We start from the raw sequence: 14,628 nt of genomic DNA on the forward strand, positions 1-14,628 counted from the left end.
TGCATTAGACATGTATGCTTTTTCCCCCCATGATATTACACACAATATTGATATAATATAGCTATATAGGTTTCAGTATTTTAGATGCTATGGAGCCCCAAATGTTATCATCTTTGTGTGAGGGAACTTGCATATTTGTATTTGTATGTATAAAGACTCGATTTATACTGGGAGGAAAAATATTATAAATTTGTAAAATGCTATTTGTAAAATATTTAAGCTAGTATTATATTGTCTAATTGCTATGTTTTTATTATACATAATAGTGTATCCCCCCCCCCTCCAGTTTAATTATAATATTTTTTTTCTTTTCCCCTTTATACTGTTTTTCTCTAAACTTTTCCTTGGACCCACTATCCTTGCTGGCCCATGAACCTCAGTCCATTGGTATATAACAGAACGTTAAAAAAAATAGATATATCACATTTTTGTACTGATTATAAGTGATACAATTCTTCTTAGTCCCTCAATCTTTTAAAGTATTGGTCTTTAAAGCCCTTTGATTGACTAATTATCGCAATACAATGAAGAAACATGAATAACGATCTATATAAAGCATCACATCTACAACGCGACGCGTCAAAACTAGGACGCGCAATGCGAGCCCTCTGATTGGACGACTGAAGGCTGACGTCAGGATTCTGCCGCTTGCAGTTGTAGTGTCGTTGATTATAATTGGAGCGTTTTTGTTTTGTCGCGTCGCGTCTTGCGTTCAATTTGGATGGGATGTCTCCACCCGTAACCTCGTTTATTGTGTGTTACGCAGGGGTCCATTGAGTCGAATATGTGGATCACGAATGATAGCATTTAATAGTGGACTCTGGTGTAGCTATGTAGATATATTTGTTTCTGCAGCGCTCGAGATATCAACCGACAGATTGATATCCACTATAACGTACAGTACGGTAAGAATTTCATCATTATCCTATTGTATTCTCCTATCCGTATATTGCCTTTGATTGAATACGCCTACTGTTATGTTGTCGTATGCTGTGCACTTTAGAGGCTGAAAATAATTTCTCGACGTTTGTCAACAACCTGCATTGTTGTGCGCAGGTTCATAATGTGGTAGTAAAACCTATGCGTAAAACACGTACTCGCAGTTTAATCACAGTCAATGTCGATTAGTCTGATATGGATTCTGCGGTACACTGATGCTTGGCCTTTCTTAGACTGGCAGAAACCAGTGGTGCATTGAAAAACAATGAAAAGCAAACAGTTTGATGAAGGAAAGCTGTCTCCCCAAGTAATAAGATCTGTGGTCCTGATGCAGCTGCTGCACCCAGATTTGAGTGCACACAACACAACACGTACAGTAAAAGCAGATCAAATAACTTCGTATATATATATATATATATATATATATATATATATATATATATATATATATATATATATATATATATATATATGTGTGTGTGTGTGTGTGTGTGTGGATATATTTATTTATTTTTCTCGCTGATTTAACCCTTGTTTTCAAACCATAGAGGCCTCATCTTCATCACCAGTGAACTTCACACCAATGGCTGATTCAGATAGCACATCTACATCTGATCGAAAACTGCACTGCCCACATACACCTGTTTCACTTTCATTACCTTTCCTGAGGGAAGGCAGTAATGTCGAGAGAAAACCGCCTCAGACAGGGGAACCTCTTAGTCCACTGCCAACCAAACGCACACGCACCTATTCAGCGTGAGTACCTATGCTAACAGAGTAAAGATTTTTCATATATTTTGTGTAAAGGTAGTGAAAAAACAATTTGGAAAGATTTTTTAATTTTGTCTTTTTAATGTTGTTTATGTATTTACCAGTGTTGGCACTTTTCTACTTTGTTCATCATTATTAGGTCTAGTGAAAAAAGAGTGAAGGAACATATTTTAATCAATATATAGATCTCAAAGCTAAATAAATAAATAAAATGAAATAATTAAAATACATTTTGTGACCTTTAAGACTTAATCAATGCAATTAATATTTATAAATCTAAATATTCACATTATTATATTTTTAAATATTTCATATTTAATGACATGATTATTATATCATAAAATTTAATGCATTTTTGGTTTTTATTGTTGTAATATAGTGAATTATTATTGTCCAAAGCAGAAGAAATACATTAGTTAAACATTTTTTGCATTGGCTAAAAGTCTGCCATGTTGGGGGAGTCGGTGGAGGGAGAAGCCATGTAGTGATCCAGACCAGAGCCATGACGAGGCATTGGAACCAAAGTAGGGGGGACCCAAGGTGGAGCTAGGATTCCAAATGACTGAGTTAGAGCCAGGAGAGGTGGAGTATAGGGTGCTGCCGAAGTCACCGGGTGACATTTGGGTAACATCCAGGTAGTCTGGAGGGCAAATGCGGAGCTGACAGCTTGTGGGATTGAGGCAGGGACAGGGGCTTGGAAGATAAGAGGACAACAATGGAGCCAGAGGGAAGGCAGAGACAGATGGAGGTGAAGGGGTGAAAGGCTGGGTGCAGCTGGAAGCCTGTGGAGAAGCCATTGTGACGACTGACTAAGGTGGAGGTGGAGGGATGAAGGAGCCTGGTGAAGCAAGTGGGAAGATGGTCCATGGGGGAGACAAGAGAGCATGGAGCCAAGATGGAGCCTATGGGTCAACAAGCCTAGATGGAGTTATGTCCTCAGATGCCTGAAGTGTAGCTGGGGGATCCTTACACCATGGTGGGGCTAGAAACCGGGAAATACAAGGCAGAGCATAGAAGCATGGCGGAGTTGAGGGAGCTGGCTGAGGCAGAACGTGGGTGGAGCCACCATAGCAGAGCAGAGGAGCTGAAGGGAGCCAGCAGAAATAAAGGTGATGAGCTGGAGGATAAGGGGGAGGGACGCTGAGTGGGCAACGAAAGAGACAGGAGACTAGGTGGAACCAGTAGTGACGGAGACAGCACAGGAATGGAAGTTGGTGGCGGCTCTTGCACCTAGACGGACTTGGTTACTGGCACGGCTTTTGGGACATACTCTTGCTCAGACCTCGTGGTGGGCACGGGCTCAGGATTTCTTTCTGCAACGGGCTCTGGCTCACTGTTTGTGGCAGGCATGGCAAGCTGGGTGAGCTCTGGGTCCGAGGTGAGCAGGATGGTCAAGTGGCTGGCAAATTCCTCCTCCCCCTGACCCATGGTGAACCAGGATAAACGTTCACAAGGAACGTAAAAGAGGAACTCTTCAAATAAAATAATTCAACAAAGTCTATCCATTTCCCTTGAGGACCATCAACAGGCAGGGTAACAAGTTATTTGATCATGTAATCCAGTCCAAAGCCTTGTCTAGCAACTCACTGGTGTGGTCCTCGAGGCAACGGTCATCCTTGGTAAGGAGGAGGAGGTGAATAGCTGTAAGATCCATAATCCTTTTTCAGGTCCTATATTCTGTCACGTTGGGCTAGGCAGATGAAGATAAAGGTGCAGAGTGAGGTAGATGTTAATATCAGCCATTTAACTCTATTAATAAACAAAGCAAAGAATCCAAAAAACAGGAATTGCAGGAGTACAAAAACATAACTGCTTTGGACAATACAAGACATTGGACAGAATTAAACTTGGGGCTTAAATACACATGATAATGACTAAACATAAACCTGACACAGACAATGAAATGTATCAAAATAATTGTTATTGTATTTAGTTTGTATAAATAATATGTGGATGTATTGAAAGAAATAATAAAGGTGCACCATATATTGTTGTGTTCATTTCAACAAAACATAAAGAGATGCTTTGCTTTTCTTTTCTTATCATGTTAGCTGATTATAGAGCCTCTTTACTCTGGTGTTTTGTCAGATCGGTGAGAGCCAAATCTGGACCTGTCTTCAAGGGCATTTGCAAGAACTTCTCGAGGTCACAAGGTCATGGATTCATTCGCCCCTCCCATGGAGGAGAAGACATATTTGTTCACATCTCAGAGTAAGTGAATATATAAATATAATTTTAGAAATACACAATATAAATAATCTAGTAGTTTTAGAATATATTTTTAAAGCTTATTTTTTTAAACCAAAATTCTCTTTTTTATCTAGTATTGAGGGTGAATATGTGCCAATGGAGGGGGATGAGGTGACCTACAAAGTGTGTCCTGTTCCTCCCAAGAACTTAAAGTTCCAAGCTGTTGAGGTGGTCATCACCAACCTTTCTTCCGGAAGGAAGCACGAGACCTGGTCTGGGCAAGTTATCAGCTCCTAGCTCACACATTCAAGCCCAACAGAAGAATAAAGAGAGGAATGGATTTAACTCAATGTGCTCATGCTGGTGTAAAATGGTGTTGTGTGTAAGTAGGATAGGGATGGAATAGTAATTAGGGTTATGCAACTGTTGTTTTCTCCAGCCTGGCAAATAAGCAACAGGAAGTTTGGAATAAGTCAGAGGTCTGTTTGGAAAATGGTTTGGGATGCAAGTCAGCTGAGCTTTGATATAGCATTGGCAGAACATAACATAACTGTGAGCAGCAGTGTTGCCCTTGTTTTGAATATTTGTCATTTACATGTACTTAATTATGTATTTATTTTCATTTTATGTACAGAGGCATTTGATTTCATCGTGCTGTGTATGTTCAAGTCATTTATGTAAAACTGATTTCTTAAAATAAATTAATGCATATCAAAGGAAATTTAATTTCTTTAATTGTAATTAATAAAACTGGTATTAGTTTTCTGTAAGAAAGCTAAAAATCACAAAATTTACAGTAGTTCATTTTAAGAACAATGCTTCTTATGATAATTGTAATAAAATTGAAATAACATGATCATTCAATGCAGTGTTATTTTCACAAATAATGCTTCTTATGATAATTGTAATAAAATTGAAATAACAATCATTCAATGCTGTGTTATTATCACAAAGTGTACATTTTGAGATTATTCTTTTACTTCTAGTTTTTCCAGGAAAGATTTTTAAATTGCACTCAGATTATGTAGATGTATAATTTATCTCAAATACAAAAGTATATGCATAACTAGGAATTAAATACAATATTATGTATTGAATAAATAATTGAAAATAAAATGTTTACTGTGTATCAAATATACATAAATACTGGCCTATGAAAAATGAAATGCACATTACACTATCATCCAGTGTCAAAACCGTTTGCATTTAAGACTTAAAGGGATAGTTCACTTTAAAATAAAATTTCTGTCATCCTTTACTCACCCTCAAGTTGTTTCAAACCTGTATGAATTTCTTTCTTCAGAGAGATATTTTGAAGAATGTCAGTAATCAAACAGTTAACTGGAGCCATTGACTTCCATAGTAGGAAAAAAAAATACTCAATGGCTCCAGTTAACTGTTTGGTTACTGACATTCTTCAAAATATCTTCCCTTGTGTTCAGCTGAAGAAAGAAACTCATACAGGTTTGAAACAACTTGAGGGTGAGTAAAGGATGACAGAATTTACATTTTAAAGTGAACTATCCCTTTAACAAATGTCAAAATATAGAAATTCAATAAATGTGTTGAGATGTGATGTAGGGCCATCTATTGGAAGAAGAGATAAAAGAGCTGTTTTTTACTAGGTGATATGTGTACAGATGTCCATTAGAGGGAGCAGTGCATCATGAAAACTAGAGATTGCATTAATGTGAAAATCTTTGAACTGATAAGGAAGAAATTTAGCAGGAAATCTCGTTATAAAAACATTATGTGAACTGTGCTACACGTAAAACATGAGGACTGCAGTGAGGAAAACAATAAACGGAATGCAATACAAAAGAAACCTATAAAAGGATAGCACACTTTTATTTACCCATTTGACATCATCATACATTTATTACATCATACTTATGTTATATTGCACCATCAGCTCATAAACCAGCAGCTAGGTATGGAGCAATTTTACAAGAAATAACTACTCACTCACTGTATATAATAATCATACATGTATTTATGTGCAGTGAATTAAAGTTAGCTACAGAAGAGATAACAGCTGAGGGGGAAAAACTACAGATGACTTATGATCTACTGTATGATGACGGCTTACGTCTTTTGATCGAGATTAAAATAAGATTTACTTCTCAGAGTTTTCTCAAAAGTCATAAATGAAACTGAACCATAAATATATGAAGCGCAGACTATTGTTTGATATGATAAATCATTACTGAGGGAAAGCACCTGTCAACTACACTGTAAAAAATTTTCCCGTTAAAAAACAGTAAAGAACTGGCAGCACGGTTGCCAGCTAGGCACTGTAAAATTAACAGTGTTTAACTGTTAATTAAAATTACAGTGACCTACTGTTTATAAAAAAACAGTAAAGAACTGGCAGCACGGTTGCCAGCAAGGCACTGTAAAATTAACTGTATCTTACTGTTGGTGAAATTTACAGTTGGAGACTGTTTTTGCAAATACAGCATAATGCTGTTTCTACATTCAAAGTATATTATATATATATATATATATATATATATATATATATATATATATATATATATATATATATATATATATATATATATATATATATATATATATATATATATACATATTATTTATTTTCTAAACAGTGTGATTTAGCAAATTGCCCCTAACAGTCTTACTACAAAATACCATGTTTTACTACAGTGTGTATATGTAAGTATAAGTGTACAGTGTGTACTTTTTGAAACAGTGACTTAAAAATGTAACAGAAGGAAAGCAGCTTTAAAGTATTGTTTGAAAACATGTCTTGTTTTATTAAACTTTTGAATAACTTTCTTAGGAAAAGAAATGAAAATGTATGGGGAAGAATTGGTTATACAGAAATAAACTTAAAATATTCCCCTAATCGAATTCTGACATTTGTACAAAATGAAAGCAAAAGGTTAAACAAAATTATTACATTTGTTAATGTAAAATCAACTGCTTTAACAAGTTTTTAACAAATTATTCTGGCTGTTCAAGTCATACAGGCTGTCCAAAAAATGAACTCAGGACACAGAGATTAAGTGAACAAATTATAAAACAACTGAGTAAATGTTTGTAAGTGAATAAGAATTACTGAATACCTGAGAAAACAGAGTGTGTGTGTGTGTGTGTGCGTGCGTGCGACATGTGCGTGCGTGCGTGCGTGTGTGTGTGTGTGTGTGCGTGATGCGTGTCCGATGTGTGCGATGTGAGTGTGCATGAGATGCGCATATGTGTGATGCATGTGTGAGATGTGTGTGGGGTCTGTGGTGTGTAATACTTAGATAAAGTCCCACTCAAAATCCATCAATTTTTTAAGCAGACTGGAGACACGAGGGTTCACGGTTTTCTTTTTCTGAGTGACCTTCCCCGTCCGTTTTGAAATGAATCCTCCGGCCTTGGTGCCCTTTTCCGGATTTATCCCAATGACCCGCCTGCAAAACAAATGTGTGTGTTTAGAATTAGTGTGGAGGGGGAAAAAATTACTCATGGGGAACATATGAATATAGCATATATAAATATAGTAAGTCTATTCTTGTATTAAGAACACTTTGCTTTACATTGTCAGGAAAGAAAATTCTCTTAACAAGCTCCAGCACTCTTTTGGGCTGAATGATGTGTTTCAGTCTAGATTAAAGATATCTCTTTGTTCAAACACTGACATAACATCTTGACTGAAAAAATTGTAACAAATGCACATGGTCAGCATTTTAATGGCAACAAAAGATGGGTACTGGATGAGTCTGCTTCCTTGCAAGGTTTCAACCTCACCACCGATGGACATTTTATTTCCTTGACAGTCACTTATGTTTACGTAATAGGGCTCAAATATTTGATAGGAAATATATCTATTTGATGCTATATTCTCTGTTTATTAGGGCCAAGTGTTTAAATAAACACATTTTCTGTAAAGCGGCTTTAAATCTATATGTATTTTAATAAGAGATATACAAATAAAATCTGAAGTAAATTTAATGTATGCATCCAAATATCTGACCTTTGAATGAATTCCAGTGTGCATGCGGCTTCAGCTTGGTACTGAAGATTGAGATTGTAGTAAGTAGAGAAAAGAGCTGCAAGCCCAGACAGGAAAGACGGTTGGATGCCCTCGCAAATGATGTGCTCCTCAAGGCTGATCATCCACTGCTGGATACTGCTTCCTGGTGTTTTACCTGTACCTTAAAAAAGTAAAAACAATTTCAGCACTGACATAACATTAATTTGACATTGCCAATTGCAAATTAATGCATGGAAAGCTATAAATTAAAACAGTCACAGAGTCCTGTCCTTCTAACATAAATGCATTTCAACATAGACTGGTAAGTACAGACCTTTAAGTGTAAATGTGTAGGCCTATAGATTTTGTATTGTGAAATTATGTTGCTTAAATTTGATTTATTAATATTAATATGCTGTAGTACTACATTGATGTCCACAGAACTGACATGAAAACATGCTGACAAGTCTGGAAAAAAATATCAGCCAAAAATATATCCAACAAAATAAAATGGCCTTAAGAATACTATGCTGGCCAAAGCAGCATTACTGTACAAAGCAATACCAAAACTACGAATAAGAATTACTTTTAATAAGTACTATATCATTTAACTTCAAAACCAACTTGGATTGATGAAAAAAATATAACCGGAATAAAAGCACAACAGTACTACAATAAATGCACCTAAGAATAAAGATGTGCATATTAGAACATGCTTACCCAAGTTTGCAATCACAATGACATCGAAATTAAGTTTTTTTTCTAACTCTAGAGGTTTCGCAGATTACAGAAAAGCAAGCTAGCCAGTTAGTAAACAACCTTTCTTTTCAGCGCGCTACAGATTCATCAATATGATTTCAATGCAACAGTGTTTGGATTAAATAAAATAAAATAGATGCAGAAGAATTATTATCTCATGTAACTCACCCTGTAACTGGGAATAATATAATCCGAGTCAGAAATCCTATCCAAGATGTTGCATCTCTGAAAAGAGTTTCGAGAGACTCGAAACTCTGGCGAGTCTCTGAAAAGAACAAATAAAAGATAATTTCACTTCCAATATCCACAATACAGGTTAGTTGCTGTAGCAAATGTAATGTATTTTGTCTACGATATCGTGCAAAACTCACCTATTAACAGTATGATGGCGGATGAAAGTCCATGCGTGCTCAGCAGTTTTCAAAAATACTGGATAGTAATGTTTTTTTTCCTTCAACTAATAAATACGGTAAAATGCCGTTATATTTTGTCTACGTCATTTGACAAAAACAAAAAAAAACATTAATGTACTGCTTTTGAACTTAACAGGATTATACTGTTGAATTTCAGCTGTAAATTAACAGCAATTTCTTACAGTGTAGGCCTACATTTAACAAGAAAAAAGATGATAAAGTTTGTATTTATTTACGTTTGAGCTGCCTAGAAAGACAACCAACACAATTTTTTTTTTTTTTTTGTATATCTGGACAACAACAAGTAAGTACACAGTCCTGGGCATAAATTAAACTTTTAAAATGAAATAAAACTGAACAAACATTTTTTTATTTGTTCAATAGGTCAATAGACCTAAAATAAAAATATAGACATACAAATAATAAACTTACGCACAACAAATCATACCATGCATCATCAGGATTAATTTATGTATTATCCTCCTCTCACTTGGGAAAACAAACAGGACAGGTGATTCATTCTGATTGCTTTTATGACGGATCCATTTATCACGGGACGATGGATTTATGGCTCAACCTTTGTCCTTCACACTCCTCTTCTCACAGTCATCTTCTCTGTACACTAGTGTTTAATAGAACATTAGAGCTTCTACTTCAGATGCTTTAATAACAATGTCATTACTTACCCACATACTGTATTTTAAGTGCACCTCTATGAGAATATTAGGCATGAACTCTCACTCTGACATTTACTGTGAGCTAGCCTTGTGAACTGGCTATCTAGACAGAAAAAAAGATGCTGCCTATAATGCCCATAAACGCTGTCTTTGTAGGCAGCTCACTAGGTATTGGGATGCGGCCACTGACTATGTTGTTCATTAACACACTCAGATGACAGCAAAGTGATCAGTGTGAAAGTGCACCCGTCTGGGACAAAAGACCAGCTTGGATAAAACAACCTTATTAGTTGTTCCTCTGCATTTTCCATTCTTGGGATATTCTCATAAATAGGATGAAGGCTGCAGGATATAACTCAGGGGGGAAAAAACTGGACAACCACAAACTACTATGAACTGGAACATAATGAAAATCGTTTCTAACTAAACATTGGTCTGCGTCTTTATCTTTCTTCTTAACAATAGAATATGGATTACCACATCTGGTTATTTGCATGTCTATCGTGGGCATTTCTAAAGCAAAGTCACTTCATGAAAGAGTCTTGTTTTAATGGAACTCTTCTGATGAATGTGATTTTACTGGATGACGCCGTGTCGCCCTGGAGTATCAATTTTGTGAAGCCTGAGGTGATGAAGGCTATTGATTCTGATATCAAAGAGGGTAAAGTATGATTCTAACAACATTTTATATAATATGAGCCTCTAATCAACAGAAATTACAGTCTTGGGAAGCTATAATTAAAGTTATGTAAACCAAAAAAAAAAAAAAAAATTTTAAATATAAAATGTAGTTATAAAATCTACATTATATCATGTAGATTTAAAATTTCAATCAATATTATGGTTTGAATGGTATTCGAATTGTTTAAGGATAAGTGTTTTTCTTGTTCTTCTTTTTCAAGGTGTGAATTTAACGGTTAAATTCCGGGGGTTTCAAACCATTTACTACTTAAAAAAAGGCTGCACCAGTAGTGCTTGCGAAGGAGTTGAAATTTTAAACGATCTTGCGGTCAGTTTTGTGTATTTTATTTATTCTGATATACTGATTTACACTGATATATACTGTATACACACTTATCATTGTGATTTCTTTCGTAGAATGCAGGGGAGGAGGGATGTGCTCTACTGGGACCAACCTGCACTTATGCCACTTTCCAAATGGTTGAGTATGTTAGATTTTGCTTTTACAGATCTTTGTCTGTATTGTACATTTACTTGTTTTCTTGTTTTAGATCATGCTATATGCCTCCTTAAGAAGCCACTTTAAAGGTGCCCTAGAATGAAAAAATGAATTAACCTTGCCATAGTGAAATAATAAGAGTTCAGTACATGGACATCACAAACTGTGAGTCTCAAACACCATTGTCTCCTCCTTCTTATGTAAATCTCGTGTATGAAAAACATCACAGAAAAATAAGTGATTCTCAACATAACACCAACTGTGACGCAATCGCTGGGATCATGAATATGTACGCCCCCAACATTTGCATATGCCAACCCATGTTCATAGTCAGGCCGAACTGCGCAACCGAATCATCGAGAGTGGCAGATAAACAAGCGTCACGTGAGGATAGTGAAAATGGCAGATCATGGAGACAAATATCATGTTCCAGGCTGTGCAGGGGATGTGAGGAATTTTCATACCCTTCCCACAGATAAAAATGGCAACAGTCATGGTTGATGTTTATTATAATCGGATAGCACAACAATGTAATTCAAAATTGTTCGTTTGCTCGCCCCATTTCACTGTGGACAGTTTTTCTGACCTGGGACAATATCAAGCTTCACACAGCGTCTAAAACTGTTAAAAATTGCTGCTGGCTAGCATGATCCGATGAGTCAGTGGGCGGAGTTACTGAATTACACGTGCTTATTATTCTGTAGAGGCGGTGTTTCATCAGTCGATTACGTCAAAGTACGAACACGATTGTTTGCTGAGCCTGGTGTCTGGAAAAGCTTTTCTTTAACTAACAAGGAAGTTTTCAGCTCTGAAACTTACAGGATATTCTTATATTAACATGACCTTTTATATATCAAAAGCTCAATGTTTCAAGGTTGATTTCTCAATTCATCAACCCCCAGAAATATGACTATTTATAGAAGGAAATTTTATTATTAAATTAGTTTTTAACAGAGGGAAATTATTTTTAAAATTTCTCATAGGTTTGATTCAGTTAGGCCTAGATGATATGGTCAGTTTATACCTAGATGGTGCAACTTACCCCAGCCACATAAACATTTTTTATAAGAAAATATTTTTAGAACCTTTGTCATTCTGATCATTTAAATTATAGGAAACATCCTGAAATTACTTTAGATACTTTCATTGTACTTCTGCCTAAATTTCTCTCTATTTAGTTCACTCAAAAAATACTTTCACTAGTTTACTTGAACTACTTTCAACTCAAGTGATGGTAAATGTAATGTTTTCTCTCTTCTGTCTGCTGTTATCAATCTTTCTATATATTTTTTGCTCTTTTTGGAAAGTTGTAAAAAAATTGTGTTGTTTTCTTTTGCTATTTCAGCAAATGGGTGCACAAATGAAGTCTCCCATTATTTTGCTTAAAGGGACAGTTCACTCATGATTTACTCACCCTGAAGTCTTGATCAGACGTTTTTGAGGGGGGGGGGGGGGGGGGGGTCCTAATAAAGGCCTTCTGAAGCAAAGTGGCATGTTTGTGTAAGAAAAATATCCATATTTAAAATGTATAGAGGATAGAGCAAAACAAAACACAGGTCATTAATTAGAAGTTTAAAAAATGAGAAATTTTTTCAGAAAAATGGTGGAGAATTTTGATATAAGAGAAGAGGGGCTTGAGTTTGTTGCCCAGAACTATCCACAGCGTCAATGTTTGCGATGCTCCTGTAAATTGTGTCAGGGGTTAATTTTTTAGCGCAAGTTGTCTTGCATACCACTGACTGCCGGAAGATAGTTATTTTAGTCTATAAAATTTTAAATATGGAAATTTTTCTTACACAAACGCGTCACTTCACTTCAAAAGGCCTTTATTAAAGGATATTAAATAGCTAGCCTGACGTGGTCATATTCAATTCTAGTCAGAATATCTTGGGGCACATGACTATTAACTAATTCAAAACCCATAACCACAATTACATAATACTTAATCAATTAGTTAATAGTCATGTGCCCCAACAAGTAAAGTCATAACATAATGATACCTTTGTAAATCATTAGCTAATGATTAATTAAAGCAGACAACTGGAAGTTGAAATGCATGGCTTTGCCCGGTTGTGGTAATAAACATGTTAATTTAAATTATTAGTTAATATAATATGTTATTTAGGAATTAATACATTATGACACATTTAACTAATAACAATTTAATGATTACTTAATCTATTAATCATGTAGAATCTTCATTAGTTGCTTATGCAGTAATCATTAATAAATGGGTTAGTTCACCATTAGTAATACATTAACTCATTATTATCAGTGCATTAGTTAAGCATGAATTAATGCATATTAGTGCACCTGTATTGTAAAGTGTTACCGGAAACACAGTTAGTTACCAACATGATCATCATTTCAGAGAGAAATAGTGAAGGTGAATGAATATACAAACAAATTCTCAGTTTAGGATTAGAACAAATTCAACCCCAGCCAAGCGCCTTTGATGACATGGATGATTACGTTACTGTTTATCATCTGCACATTATCGTCAAAGGCCGTCCTGGTGATTTCATTGGTCTGAACAGTTTCTGTCCGGGTATAATTACTCCTCTATGGATCAAGCCCAGACCAAACTGCCCGAGCTCAAATGTTGTGGGCGGGGCTGAGTCCGGCTGGCATCCAGGCTATGATTTAGCATTTAGCAAGCTTTTAATTTAAACTGAGTCATTAATGTAGTAGAAACTGAATTTGGTGCCTTCTAGACTTAGAAAAGACAGAAAATGTATTTTGGTCTCATGGGAATGAAAGACAACAACTCCCACAATGCACTTGCTTTGCTGCCCTACGAGGCCATTCCCAAAGCCACTGCTACTGGATTACTGGATCACTTGCCCACCACGTTCATTTTCATAAAATCAGTTCAGTTAGAGAACAGACACTACAATTAAAAACTGAACGTGTCTGTTCAATATAATGTGAGTGAGGTGATTGAGTGTCACGGCACAAACGCAGCAGGAGTCAGATTACATTCATTCAGTTCATGCCTTTGTAAGCTAGCCTGACAAGCCAGACCCACATCAAGATTTTGGGTCTGGAAACCCACCATTCACAGGGCTCAATCCGAGGGGCGGGATAAACGATTGTCTTTCAAACTCCCTCTGCACGGCGTGCACGCAATTGGATATCGCTACAACCAACCAGAGCAACGAAGCTAGTTGACAGATTAAACTTAAGTCGTATCCGGTCGGCAAAACTCAGAACACATCTTCCCTTCTTAAAAATTACTTCAGAATGCTGTTCTTTGAAAGTCTTCCAGAGTCGCGGTCAAAGCTGATTTCGAAAGACCGCCGTTCGCCAGTTTCTGTGTTTACTAGAAGCACACAAACGCAACTCGGCCGTCATTATGTTAAGCCCCGCCCACCGACTCTAGACACGATGTGATTGGCCTGACCAGAGTTTGGCTTTTACAGCTCAGAAGTGTATTGAGAGTTGCTAGAAGACACTCACAACAGATTAGATTTGCTGCCGCTAGGGTGTGGCTAGATTTCTATGTACTTTGCTCCGCACCGCTCCATTGACACGAATCCCCGCAGCTGCCCCAGCCGAGCGCTGAGTCCCACTCCCCATGGACGGGTTGAAAACATGCGGAAATAGCTCCTTCTATTGGCTGTAGTCTTTAGCCTCTGGCCAAAAAAATCTTCTGATGACGCAAAATGACGATATTGAGTCATTGGAGGATCTTTTTCCAGAAATACATAA

The 14,628-nt window shown here is 36.4% G+C and overlaps 2 protein-coding genes across 3 annotated transcripts in view; both read left to right on the plus strand.

The window, feature by feature from the left end:
• Positions 1 to 680: 680 nt before the first annotated feature.
• On the plus strand, positions 681 to 4,621 carry csdc2a (cold shock domain containing C2, RNA binding a). Of its 2 annotated transcripts, none has more exons than XM_067429340.1 (4): positions 681 to 895; positions 1,488 to 1,695; positions 3,799 to 3,921; positions 4,035 to 4,621. In XM_067429340.1, exons 2-4 carry the CDS (start codon positions 1,523 to 1,525, stop codon positions 4,195 to 4,197), a joined length of 459 nt encoding a protein of 152 aa, XP_067285441.1. In that variant the 5' UTR covers positions 681 to 895; positions 1,488 to 1,522; the 3' UTR covers positions 4,198 to 4,621. The 2 variants fall into 2 exon arrangements, with proteins under 2 accessions (XP_067285441.1, XP_067285440.1); XM_067429339.1 differs by having other exon boundaries at positions 687 to 905.
• A 5,584-nt stretch (positions 4,622 to 10,205) lies between these two features.
• gucy2cb (guanylate cyclase 2Cb) overlaps positions 10,206 to 14,628 on the plus strand; it is a 31,442-nt gene continuing 27,019 nt past the window's right edge. The window contains exons 1-3 of the mRNA XM_067429434.1: positions 10,206 to 10,398; positions 10,640 to 10,746; positions 10,836 to 10,903. Of these exons, the coding sequence (XP_067285535.1) occupies positions 10,206 to 10,398; positions 10,640 to 10,746; positions 10,836 to 10,903 (368 nt within the window). The remainder of the gene's footprint in view (positions 10,399 to 10,639; positions 10,747 to 10,835; positions 10,904 to 14,628) is intronic.

The sequence above is a fragment of the Pseudorasbora parva genome, chromosome 21 (assembly GCF_024679245.1).
Source record: "Pseudorasbora parva isolate DD20220531a chromosome 21, ASM2467924v1, whole genome shotgun sequence".
Classification (NCBI taxonomy): Eukaryota; Metazoa; Chordata; class Actinopteri; order Cypriniformes; family Gobionidae; genus Pseudorasbora; species Pseudorasbora parva.